Source organism: Metarhizium acridum (genome assembly GCF_019434415.1).
Source record: "Metarhizium acridum strain ARSEF 324 chromosome Unknown scaffold_574, whole genome shotgun sequence".
Lineage (NCBI taxonomy): Eukaryota > Fungi > Ascomycota > Sordariomycetes > Hypocreales > Clavicipitaceae > Metarhizium > Metarhizium acridum.
Genome location: NW_027094044.1, coordinates 153,340 through 166,184, shown reverse-complemented (window position 1 = coordinate 166,184; position 12,845 = coordinate 153,340). Strand labels below are relative to the sequence as shown.

General features: G+C 51.0%; 4 protein-coding genes across 6 annotated transcripts; 2 read left to right on the top strand and 2 right to left on the bottom strand.

Moving 5' to 3' along the window:
• Positions 1-73: 73 nt before the first annotated feature.
• CDC3_2 (Cell division control protein 3) lies at positions 74-2,435 on the bottom strand (the record flags this gene model as incomplete). Its single annotated transcript, XM_066122066.1, has 5 exons — positions 74-709; positions 776-1,242; positions 1,299-1,448; positions 1,509-1,559; positions 2,432-2,435. 5 exons carry the CDS (start codon positions 2,433-2,435, stop codon positions 74-76), a joined length of 1,308 nt encoding a protein of 435 aa, XP_065972691.1.
• Positions 2,436-4,174: 1,739 nt separating this feature from the next.
• On the bottom strand, positions 4,175-6,242 carry HEM15_3 (ferrochelatase hem15). 2 transcript variants are annotated; one of them, XM_007814909.2, is made up of 2 exons: positions 5,840-6,242; positions 4,175-5,771 (listed from the first exon to the last, which is right to left on the bottom strand). In XM_007814909.2, exons 1-2 carry the CDS (start codon positions 6,065-6,067, stop codon positions 4,743-4,745), a joined length of 1,257 nt encoding a protein of 418 aa, XP_007813100.2. In that variant the 5' UTR covers positions 6,068-6,242; the 3' UTR covers positions 4,175-4,742. The 2 variants fall into 2 exon arrangements, with proteins under 2 accessions (XP_007813100.2, XP_065972690.1); XM_066122065.1 differs by having other exon boundaries at positions 4,255-6,159.
• Positions 6,243-6,391: 149 nt separating this feature from the next.
• On the top strand, positions 6,392-8,970 carry KU70_2 (ATP-dependent DNA helicase II subunit 1). 2 transcript variants are annotated; one of them, XM_007814910.2, is made up of 3 exons: positions 6,392-6,593; positions 6,660-7,268; positions 7,327-8,970. In XM_007814910.2, the coding sequence occupies exons 1-3, from the start codon at positions 6,525-6,527 to the stop codon at positions 8,584-8,586; spliced, it is 1,938 nt and encodes a 645-aa protein (XP_007813101.2). In that variant the 5' UTR covers positions 6,392-6,524; the 3' UTR covers positions 8,587-8,970. The 2 variants fall into 2 exon arrangements, with proteins under 2 accessions (XP_007813101.2, XP_065972689.1); XM_066122064.1 differs by having other exon boundaries at positions 6,392-7,268.
• Positions 8,971-9,069: 99 nt separating this feature from the next.
• J3458_020483 (uncharacterized protein) lies at positions 9,070-12,528 on the top strand. The gene is made up of 3 exons (XM_066122063.1): positions 9,070-9,799; positions 9,859-10,730; positions 10,799-12,528. Exons 1-3 carry the CDS (start codon positions 9,247-9,249, stop codon positions 12,272-12,274), a joined length of 2,901 nt encoding a protein of 966 aa, XP_065972688.1. The 5' UTR covers positions 9,070-9,246; the 3' UTR covers positions 12,275-12,528.
• The last annotated feature ends 317 nt before the right edge of the window (positions 12,529-12,845 follow it).

Sequence of the window (12,845 nt, the reverse complement as noted above, 5' to 3'; positions counted from 1 at the left end):
GAGTACTCAGACGTTGATCGTAGAGATGGCAAACTGTGCGTCGCTTAAGACTCGAAATTGGTGTCTCTCAATTTTAACGCAATGAGAAACCCTTGCGTTTGCCCTCCTTCTCCAACGGCCGCCCGCTCTCAATGCGTTGCTTCTTATCTTCAAGCTCCGCTCGTTGGCGTTCAAGTTGCTCCTTCATCTCTCTGTGGCGGGCGTAAAGCTCCTCCTCGGACTGCTTGAGCTTGCTCTCCTTCTCGGCCACCTTCTGTTGGAAGACCATCTTCATCTCGGCTTCCATCTTGGCTAGCTTCTGCTCGTGCAGAGCACGCTCCTCTTCCTGTTTAACAGCAGGGTTGACTTCCTTGAAGACACTGGGGTCTTGTGACACACCCATGGCAATGAGCTTGTCGGTACGGTAGTTCTCATACAGGGCATTGTTGGTGTTCTCTTTGAGCTCCTCCATATGAGTTCGGATGAGCATCTGGCGGAGTTTGACAAAATCGCAATGCTCCTCGTTATCGACTTCAATGATACCCCATGGGTATTGCCGTCCGCGAACGGCCCGGCCATCAGTTGTCTTGATCTCATTGGTAGCACCAACAACAGCGAAGGGGACCTTGGACATGATCTCGTTGTTCTCGGCAATTGTCTCCTCGTCGTCCAGCTCATACCGAGGGCCCTCGAAGATCTGAATGCCATGGTGCTTGATGTCGGCCAAAATCTACGAGATGGTGAGTACAACAGCTCAATTTCAGCACATCGAGGGTTCCTATGTGGAGTGACTTACTCTAGCCTTAAAGCTTACAATCTCCTCATCGGTGAGAGTGTCTGACTTCGCAATTACGGGAATCAAGTTGACCTTGGTGTGAAGGCGTCGCATAACCTCAATGTCCAGGGGCTTCAAAGAGTGGCCGGTAGGCTGAATGAAGAAAACACAAGCATGGATACGGTTGTCAACAATGTTCATGCGGTTAACCTTGTTCTCAGCATCGAGGTAGGCATCATATCGACGCTCGATATCGTCAACAATTGGGCGCCACGACTCGTCATTGTTAACGAAGTCACCGAATCCCGGGGTGTCGACGACAGTCAAGCGGAGGCGGACACCCGCCTCCTCGATATCGGCACTAATAGCCTGAATCTGGACAGTTTTGGGGATGATGTCCAAGCTTGGACCTTTGCGCTCTCTTGGGGGATACAAAGAAGTGTTGAAGAGAGTATTGACGAGAGTAGACTTGCCAAGACCGGATTCACCTTTGATATAGGCGGTTAGCCCCTTTCCGTCAGCCTACGGAATCATCAACACATACCAACAACCATTACATTAAAGTTGAAACCCTTGCGAACACTCTTGCGGTGCCACTGGTTTGGCAGGTTGGCAAAGCCGACATAGCCAGTGAGCTTCCTTCGGACAATGTTTCGGGCGTCCTGAATAGAAGAAGGAACAGATTGAGAAGGAACTGCAGGAGCGGGGTCAGAAGGATGAACATCTTGAGCAGAGGCCGCGGATTCAGGCTTGCCAGCAGGAGGTGAGGCGGGAGAACCCGTGGGTGAATCGGAACTGTTGGAAGCTGTACGAAAATATCATTAGCATCTAGGAATGCAAAGGCAAAGATGTGAACGCATCGAGAGTCTGTGGTAGGAGTAGAGGCAAGCATAAAAGAATGAGGCAGAGAGGCTAACAGCTCAGATCTTTGACCTGACTGTCAGCAGTATCCGTCTGAATCCCGCAGGCACTATCAACCGTCGATTCGGACAGCGGCTCCTCTGACGTGGATTCGGGGGGCTGTTGGCTCTGCGGAGTGTACAACTCGTCAAAGGACATGGGGTTCAGAGGGTTCAGCCTTGGGGGATCCTCAACGTCAAGCATGCTTCGATATTGGCGAACGGTATCCGTGACTGACGGGGCCGCCGAGGTCGATGTTGATAGCACAGTAGTCGTGTTCTGTGTGGCCACAATGCTGCTTGTCCGTTTAGAGGCAATGGTTGGCTCTGCTGAAGCGCTGCTCTGGTCTTGCATGGCATCCGGTGAAGAGTTCCGGGTACGTGTTTTGCCTTGTTTTGCCAACTCCGTCGCCATTATTGATCATAAGACTCTTCGTCTTTAATCAAATTAAGAAACAGAAGTAGTAGTGCACTGGAAATGCTGTCAAGTCCAAAAAAAGGGGGGGCACGTTGGGTCCCGACAATGAAATCCAAGAAAGTGTAAATGTCGTAGAACGAATGTCCATGAAGTTATTGCGTTGAGAATTTAACAGAAGTAAGGACAAGAGAAGATGCCATGAACAGGTTCCGAAGAGATTGTTTGTATGAGCCGCCTCGGCCGGGGGAGGTAGGTTGTTTGAGCTCGTGGTGGTATCTGCCTCTGTCTCCTGCCTCTGTAGCAGACGGGGGCATCCGGTTGCGCGTGCCAACTCATTTGCAAAAGAAAGTGTGTCCTTACCCATATCGATGTATAAAGAGCGGCCGCTCGATCTCTAAAAGAATGGAGAAGGTAGATTCTGCGAAAGAGAAAAAAAAGTCAGCTACGTCAGGGAGGAGCTTGGATGGGGTCAGGGGAGAGGGGCGGCCGACTGCACTTGGGAAGAGAACAGCTTGGGACTTCCTGCGTCAAAGAAAGACAGGCAGGAGGACTCAGCTCGGCATAGATGACAATGTCAAGAATTCCCACGATGCGTGCAGTGGTAGAGAGTCAAGTACACAATGGGATTCTGCGCGAAAGGACATTGCACGCCGGAGCAACTTACTAAGGGAGAGATTAAGACAGGAGAACCCGGCGAGCAAGAGCACGCGTGTCAAAGGACGGGGCTCGAGAAGAAAAAATAAAAGAGAAATCGACCACAAATCGTCAACAGAGAGGCCCGGGACGACGCACAAAAAAGTCGACGTTGAGGAAGTAGCAATGATGGGGGAGGGAATGGCGGAAGTGATGTCAAGTTTGAAAGGTCAAAGATGGAGATGAAGGTCAAAGGGGAAACGGGGGGGCGGCGTACATGGCGTGCATGTGGTGAGAGCGCGAGAGCGCCCGAGGACCTCTTGAGGAAATTCTGGTGCGCGGCCGCAAGCCAGCGAAGGCAGGCGCGACCTGACTGCTTGCCCTGTGCACATTGTGCATGCTGCTCCTCGTACTCCGTACAATGTACCTGCCACTAGAAGAAAGCCGCAGCCGGCGCCACGGCACCCCAGCACCCCAGCACCCCGGGACTCAGCACGCGAACATTAGAATACCAGCGCCCGCACCACTCCAAAACCTCCCAGTCACCATTACAATTAGTTAGGCGTAGTGCACCACCAGACAGAGACAGGCCAGTCGACATCTGGGCATTCGGCGGACTGGCGAGGTGCAGGTGCTGGGGCCTTTGGATGGGACCAACATAGGGGTATGTGCTCAACTATGCCCAATTGGGCCTAGATTGGGCCAGGGACTCAACAATGCTTGGGGGACTTCAACGGCAAGGAGCTGCGTGGGCACGCTGATTGGCTGGCAGGCCTCTCAACCTGCCAATCCGAGACCTTGATGGACGGGACTCACAGAGGGTAGCTTGGGGTGGGAGATGAGGAGCCCATGCCACAGGGGGCTGTTCAGGGGGTCGACAAGGCTACTGGGGGCCATCGGGTGGCAGCTTGAGCCGCGGAAGCCATTGGGGTCGCTGCAAAATTGCAAATCACAGCGACGGTCAACGGGTTTGGGAGGGCACTGGGAGAGAGGAAGTTGACCAGACACCAATTGATTGGAGAGCACGAGAAAGGGGCAACATTGAGACAGTTTCTGATCAACACGACTAGGCAGAACAAAGGCTTTAATATCTTGGAAGCCGTCTGATGATCTAACATTGCCCATCCCCACTCCCAAAGTCTAGATTTGTATTTCATTATTACTCGACTAGCCAAGAACTACTCGAAACATGTGAAGGGTGCATCTACCGTGATTGATGGAATGTAGGCAGAGTTTTCTTTCCACTTGTCAATTTGATAGGACGACTATTTGGTTTGCACTTTTTGTTCCTCTTTGGTCATTCAATGTCCCTCTCCACTGGTCTGGTCGTCTTGCATGCGAAATCCTGACACCCTTGGGCAGACCAGTGCCCTGTTCTCCTTGTGACCGGGCGCATTATGCATATCGTCAAAAGCAATCGCGTCTGCCGTCCCATCGCCGTTCTACGCCGTTCTGCAGTTCGATGTGGAATGCTCGTGTTGCCTTGCTCGTATTATTGCAGGTCCTGCTACGTATTATAAGCATGTGTAACTATAACTGCGGAACGGCCCATTAGGCTCTGTCTCCGTGGTGGACCAGATTGAGGGCAACCATGTCATGAATCCACTTGGGCATAGCTATTCCGTAAATGTTGTGAGACGTAGGACACGACAACTCATATATTGGCGCAGAGGGACAGTACACATGAAAACTTTCACACAAGAAGAGACAAATAAATAGAAAGAAATAGAAACAGAAAACACAAAGCTTAAGCGTGCAAATGATGCTGCAGTGCATTGACGGCCATGACTTGTTTCCGAAGAGCATTGTCTGTTCTGGAGATACAGGGTAGGTGGAAGTTATATAGTGACGTCAATAGCAGAATTCAAACTCTTCCGTCTACTACTAGTGCAACACATGACGGTCCGTTCTATTGCGTGTGACGAAGAGTTATGCTTAATATATTGATAAGAGAGCCCCAACGGCAGTGGGTTTAACAGAATAGCGCCCCAATGCACATTCCATATTCTATTATATACAGTCTCAACACCTATTGCTCCTACAGATTCGCCTGTTGCCTGGCAAAGAACTTCTTGGTTTCTGTGCACCTCTCGCTCTTGCAGCTGGGGCATCGAAGATTCATTTGCTTCGAACAAGCTTCGCCACTCCTCAAATGTGCCTTGGCGATATCTGCAAGAGCTTCAATAAACACCGGGCTACCATTCAGACTGTCTGCTCGCTTAATTGTGTCCGTGTGACCACTCTCGCCAATTACTTCATGGTCTAACTCGTACAACGTCTCGATGTGGTCCGACGTGAAAGCGATGGGTATTAGGACCAAGTTCTTTTGACCCTTGGCAACATATTGTTCCACCGTGGTTGCAGTCTGGGGGCCGAGCCATGCAGACGGACCAACCTGAGATTGCCAGCATAGGCGGTACGGATTAGAGAACTTGAGTCGTTCCATAACAGCGTAAACGGTGGCGGCAACCTCGCCAGGATACGGGTCACCCCTGTTGACAACAGACATGGGAAGACTGTGGGCGGAAAACAAGAGAACCACATCCTTTCGGCGATTCTCGGGATATTCGGCCAACTTGGCTTCAATGTTCTGCGCAAAGGCCTCAACAAGCCCAGAGTGAGCTGGCCATCTGTCGATTACGCTCCAAGTAATGGTACCCTCTCCGCTTTCATCCACCTTCTTTCCTTCCAGTCGTTGCCTCCACTTCCACAGCTCGTTCAGACTGGAACCAGTAGTGGAGCACGAGTATTGGGGATATTGAGTAAAAGCAACAGCTCGGCCACCCTTGCCATTGCCAAAGCCATCTGCGAGAAGTTGTTGGTACATTTCCTCGGTTAGAGGATCAGCATATCTGAAAGCCACATAGGGCTTGTGGGGTGCAGTCTCTGGAGATGTCTTGTCCAATATCTTGCACATCTCGGCGCTCTGGTATTCGGACCATTTTCGAATTGGGGAGCCGCCGCCGATGGCAGCGTACTGTTTCTGAATCATGGGTGTTCGCCGCTTCGAGAGGAGGGGGCCTAAGTAACCTTGGAGTCGACCCAGCGGAATCAAATCGCCGTCGGACTGGGATTCGCAAAGTGTTAGCAGGGCATTGGACTACTAGTGACGGCACGCATTGAAAGTATACATACGAACAGGCGACTCAGGAAATCGCCAACTTCGTCGGTCTTCGATGGCCCTCCCATGTTGAGGAACACCATTGCGGTTGGGCCTTTTGAGCCCGTTGCATCCTGGGTGACAGGCGGCACTGGCGTCGCAAATTGCCGAGCTTGCGTTGCAACTTGGGGCGTGACAAGTCGGGAAGATGAATTTCTCGATAGTCCCCTTAGGAGCTGTTGTGTACAGATCCGCGATGGCATGATCAATGACTTGAAATCCAATGACTGAGATTAAAAAAAATTAAAAAACCAGCCGTTGTGAAGAGGATGGGCAGTGCAAGTTCCAAAAAGCCGATGCTCCGAGTGTAGTTCTGCACTCGGGATCGGAGACGGACCATATTTATGATGCAAGTAATCCTGGCGCCAAGACAAGCTGGAATAGTTACGTAGGTACATAATCATTGTAGAGAATAAGCACATGAGAGCAAGTTTCTTTTAGCAGTTGTCAAATCTGTCCAATGGCATCAAAGGCAATAAATGGTAATGAATCACGTGATGTCGCGACAACCTGCTCAACCGCGCAATGCGCCAACCATTAGGGCGCGTTTGCCTGGAGCTGTGATGGCGGAGGCCCACAACAGTCATTTACAGCTTTCAACGCGCTCAGCATGCTGTGTCTGATTCATTTCGACTCGGATTAAACAAGGTTCAATTAATAATGGCGGAAAACGGCCAGGATTGGAAGAGGGAGGATGAAGATGATGGTGATCAAGAGATTGACGAGACGGTAAACATGCGCCAACACATAATTCATTCACTAGTCCTTCATGACATGCTCCTGACAATCACCTAGACATACAAGGCACAGAAAGATGCCATCATAATGGCCATTGAAGTCAGCGACTCTATGATGAAGCCGCCACCGCCATCGGATTCCAAGAAGGCGGACCAAGATAGTGCTCTCGAGGCAGCCCTAAAATGCGCTTACCATTTGATGGAGCAACGCATCATATCCAACCCTAAGGATATGATGGGCATTCTACTCTTTGGAACTAAAAAGACCAAATTTTATAACGACGAAGACGGCCGTAATGGCTTGGGATATCCTAACTGCTATCTTTTCACGGACCTTGACATCCCCTCTGCGGATGACGTCAAGGTGCTTAAGAATCTTGTTGAGGATGGCGAAGACGACGATGAAGTATTGACGCCATCAAGTGATCGCGCCATCATGTCGAACGTGCTCTTCTGCGCAAACCAAATCTTTACAACAAAGGCTGCAAATTTTGGAAGCCGACGCCTATTCATCATTACCGACAATGACAACCCTCACCCTTCCGACAAGGCGGCTATGTCGGCAGCTGCGGTTCGAGCCAAAGATCTTTATGACCTGGGTGTCACAATTGATCTATTTCCAATCACTAGAGATGATTCCAAGTTTGACTTGTCGAAATTCTACGACGTAAGTTATCCACCTCGTTTTGCTATCATGCTCCGGCAGTTGCGACTAATGCAGACAGGATATTGTGTACCGCGATCCGATTGCGGAAGCCAATAGCACTGCGGTGGCGATTTCCAAGTCGGGCGACGGGCTATCTCTTCTAAGCTCTTTGACCTCAAATATCAACTCTAAACAGACGCCGAAACGAGCCATGTTTTCAAATTTACCATTTGAGATTGCGCCTGGTTTACGAATCTCAGTAAAAGGATACAATGTGCTCCATCGACAAACACCAGCCAGGACATGTTACATTTGGTTGGAAGGAGAACAACCTCAGATTGCCACTGGAGAAACCACAAGACTGGCCGAGGACAGCACCAGAACGGTTGAGAAAGGGGAGATGAAGAAGGCTTACAAGTTTGGTGGCGAATACGTCTACTTTACCCCTGACGAGCAAAAGTCTCTCAGGGATTTCGGACCGCCTGTTATTCGCATCATTGGCTTCAAACCCCGCAAGTTGCTACCAATTTGGGCTAGTGTAAAAAAGTCGACATTCATCTTCCCCAGTGAAGAGGATTTCGTTGGTTCCACTCGTGTATTTACAGCACTATGGCAAAAGTTGATCAAAGACAACAAAATAGGCATTGCATGGTGTATCGTACGGAGCAATTCCCAACCAATTCTCGCTGCGATCGTGCCGTCCAGGGAACGGTCTGATGACAAATCTGGAACGCCATACTTGCCAGCGGGACTCTGGATATATCCACTGCCTTTTGCTGACGACTTGAGAGAGATCAAGCCTCCAGATGGCGTGATGCAAAGCTCTGATGAGCTGAAGACGCAAATGAGGACGATTGTGCAGCAACTACAGCTACCAAAGGCAATGTACAATCCGCTCAAGTACCCCAACCCTGCGCTGCAATGGCACTACAAGATTCTCAAAGCTCTTGCTCTGGAAGAGGAAGTGCCGGAGACCGCCGAGGACGCTACCAAGCCGAAGTACAAGGCTATCAGCAAGCGAGCTGGTGGCTACTTAGAAGAGTGGTCGGGCAAACTTGAAGAAGATGCGGGAACGGCTAGAACGTCCAAATCGTTGAAACGGGAAGCCGATGATGAAGTATCCGATCGTCCGGTAAAGCAAAGGCGCGGCGCGTCAGGGCAGGTGAATCCGTCTTCCATGTCGGTGGCAGAGCTCAAAGAAGCCATCGCGAGCGGAGCAATCATGAAAATGACGGTTTCTCAACTGAGAGATATAGCCGGCTCTAAGGGACTCAGCACGGCAGGCAAGAAAGCAGAACTGGCGGAGAGAATAGAGCAATGGCTAGATGATGATGCGTAGAACTGTACTTGGGACAGTGCAGCAGTGTACAAGCGCACAAATATTCTGAACGGAATTCGGGATGTGCCTTTGACAGTTTTCGACTGCTTTTACTGGTGGCTTGAGCTCTTGTTCACTGAAAAAAATCTTGTGAGCAGTGTTTGACTGCCAAGTGACGATAAGTCACGAGTCGGAAGTCTATGCTATGCCGGCCTTTAGGAAGAGTGGAAGAGAAACGACAATACTCCGTGTATTATAAAACGCAACGCAACATGAGCATTCTACTCAGATATTTTATATTTTATTCCCAATAATTAGTTGCATGAGGCTCAGCTGCTATGGCCACATCGCACTTCAAAGTGACAATTCACGTCCAGCTCGTGTGCAAAGGTCGGTCGGGTGGCGTTGACAAACAGGGCGCCCCACAATGGTCAATTGATCGTTGATACGTACCAATATCAATACGGAGTAACTTACTCCGTACCTTCCAACCATTCGTACGCTCTCCACCGGTGGTTGGTTGGTCTTGCCATCGCAAACACCCCAACATCATCGCCGCGTGTCTTCTGTAAGGAGATACAAAGCGCGTCCTCTGGAGCAGCCATTGTGGCCGCAGCGTCGTCGCAAATCCGTGGCCATCTAGATTCCGGCAGAGCGTGTTCCTGTCGTGCCACCCACGCAATGGCTGATTTCCTCGCCAGCTTCAACTTCGGAACCGACGACGAGGTTGCGCTAAACGACGGCGCATGTGCATCGCTCGACGACCTCCAGGGCCGCCTCCGCGCTCTGATTGACGCAAAGACGACAGATACCCGAGCCGAACATGTCAGCGCGACGGTCGACGTTGCCGGCACGGCAGAATTTGCAGTGAATTTGTCACAAGGAGACAAGGATGATATGGATAACGTCGACCCGTTGCTTTCGAGCGAAGCAGGAGATGCCGATAGGAGTCACGAGGGCCAGACGCATGTGTATACGGCGATGGATGTGCTGAGGGACCAACCCAACCAGGCGCCTGTGGTCCAGAAGGCTGTGGCGGAACAGATTGCCATGGCTGCTGGTGTTGAAGACAAGAGTGTGTGGGCGCTGCATAGCTTCGAATCTGCAGCCCACGGGTGGGATTTCACCTTTGTATGTGAACAGTCGGTTCAGCATTGGAAAGCGCAGAACGAGGGGAGGACGAAGGCTATTGTCGGGGACTACACCAAGAGGGAACCTGATCCGGTCTTAATGAGTAGGTCACAGTGCTTGTTGCTTGTGTGCAGGGTGTTTATTCCTAACTTGATTTACTAGGTCGCCCGGCATTTGACTGTAGAGGACGACTACTTATTACCTTTTCAAGAAAAGCCCGTACAATATCCGTCAAGTACAACCATACAATTATGCACAAGACCGTCGCCGATCTCACAGAATTTTTTAAACCCCCGCCTATGATTGGGCCGCAGAAGCCAGATAAAAAGACGTTAGCCAAGGCTGCCAAATTGGCGCAGGACGAAGCCGCCAAGGTCAGAAGAAAGAAGAACAGGGAGCAACAAAGGGCGCAGGATGGCGAGTCTAAAGGACAAAGAAAGAAGAAGAGTAAAAAGGCAGCCGAGAATACGCAGCAAGAACACCTGTCGTTGGCGGAACAAGCCGCTCAGGCTTTGGATCATGTTGGCATGTCTCGACTTGCTGAAGCTGTTGCTGGGACGCATAACGATCAGGATGGAGATGGTTCTGCCGTGGGACGGGAAGCGAATCCGAGCGCTGGCTCTGCTATCAAGCCGTTGTCTCTTAACGTAACTCCGGAGGAGGCAGCGCGTCGAAAAGACGTCGCGACTAAGCTGTTGACGGAGGCTGGTGTGAACCCTGACTCGCTCTCTACCGACCAGTTCAACATCTTTGCAAATCAGGCACCAGAGCTTCAAAAGGAATCCCTTAACATGTTGATTCAATATGGAGCGGAGCGACTGCAGATCATCCATCCCAAAAATAAAGAAAGCTCAGCTCCAGCACCACCGTCCGATGTCTCTGCGTCAGGTGAGGGAACAGCCTCTGGTGCGAGGACGACAACGACAGAACTCGTCCTGGGAGACTCAACTCCAAAGCGCAAACGGAAGGGAAGTTCAAGACCTCTTGGAAAGTCGCGGCTTTCTTGTTTACCATGCAAGAATCGCAGAGTCAGGGTTTGTCTCCTTTCTTCGTCCTTCTTTTGCGTTGTATGAAGTGGGGTGCTAACACCGATGTGATGTAGTGTCCGAAGGAGAGACCGATCTGCACAGAGTGCCAAGACGGCCAATTTGAATGCCAGTATCCCCCGCAGAAACCAAGAAGGCAAAAGAAAAAGTCTGAGGCGCTTGCGACTGATGACGTTGATGCTGACGCTAATGCTAATGCCGACGCTGACGCTGAAGATGACAATGCTGAAGCAGAGGCTGATGAGACTATTATGACTGAGGCAAACGCCGTTGAGACTCCCATGGGAGAAGCAAATGCTAACGCAGGACAACAAGAAGCGCCCCAGGACGACAACGACTTTAGTTCGGACCCTGGTGCGCCATACTCCTACCCCCAAATTCCTGGGCCGGACTTGGTTCGAGATCCCGCCCATGATCCCGTCCATGGCTTCCATCAACAGCCGACACAAGCTCCTTACTTCCAGTCCGCGTCAGGACTAGCACTTCCGCAGCCGGACCCTTTGAATGACGCACCAAGGTCTCAACTACATAATGGAATAACCTTGTCGGAAAGCAGCGTATATTACCCATCATATCCTCCTCCAGAACCCGCTCCTGCAACGGAACCACAGCGTGAGCCCGAAGAACCACAGCCCGTTGAACCGAATATTCGTACCTCGAATCATAGAAGACAAGCTTCAAATGATAACCGAACAAGTACCAATACCCAGAAATCAACTTGGGCCCAGCAGCACGGCAATGATATGTTTATACCTACAGTCAGTCAAGCATCACCATTACTACAACACAGCCATGCAGTTTCACAGAGTCCCGACCTCGCTCCAGCAGCCGCTCACATCAACATGGAAGACGCCGCTCTTTTGACACATGCTGCCACTCACAACCAGTCATACGCACCCAACTCGGGCCTGAGGATACATCGTCCGACACCGCCACAGTCGAAGTCTCCATTTCAGCCTGCGTATAACTCGCGCTCCGCGTCGCGGCAGAGCCATAAATCGTCTGGCAGGATGCCGCATTCGAGAACAAGTGCGTTCCCAGCACCACCACAAGCACCACCACAAGCACCACCACAAGCAACACCACCATCGGCAGCAGCAGCAGTAGCAGACACGCACTCGAATACCTGGTATAATAACGTGCAGGGTCGATCGTCAATGGGCGGACTGCCAACGGCACGATACGGGAGCAATGACGGGGTGGACTCTTCCAACAAAATTGGCTATAAGCCTTACTCATACCAGAAGAGCGCGTCGAGTGCAGTTACAAGCAACCACGGTTATCAGGCGCAGTCGTTTAATTCGCCAATGACGTCTTCAGGAATGCACGGGTCGTTGGCAGCATATGCTGGGCTGCAGCCCGGACAGGGAACCTCGGGCGATAGGCAGGACCATCAGCAGAGTCAGCATGGCCAACATGCACAGAATTGGCAGTATGGGAGTCAGGGCAATGGATTTGGACAAAGTCAGAGGCATGGGTATAATTGGGGGATGGGGGAAAGTTGGAACCAGGGGCACAATCAAAGGCGCTAGGTCGTTGCTTGGTTGGTTGCTTGGTTGATTCGTAAGTTCCCGTACATGATGGAAACGGAGGCTGGTGAAGGCTTCTGCATACTAGCAGGGATGGAGGTTTCGAATGTACTCTTAGCTTATACCCGTCATGATCCCTTCGGGGTGGGGGCGCGTCGTGGTTTTGGTACTCATAGTATATTGTATCCTTTTTTTTTGACCTGGATTTATAAAGGCGCGGCGGTTATGCTGTTTCCTCGATTTCCTTTTTATGACAGGATATTCAAAGTGAGAGAATCTTGACATTTGGCCATACTCGAACGGAAGGGTGATGTGCCGGGATTGTTGGTTGTGTTTTGTGTACACAGGCACACATGGAAGGCTGACCAAGTTTGGTATCAAAGCAACCAATTCTATTTAGTGTCTACTATCTATTACTATTGGGGGGCGGGGATACATGTCGACCCGGCGCTCAACGCTCTCAACACCGCGCAATGCAAAGCAAGGCAATCCCACAGCCCTACTGCCCCGAAATGGCAAACTTAGTCAAGGCGCGCAGGCGCGCACCGTAAAAGTACAGCAGCCAAAAGCCGAC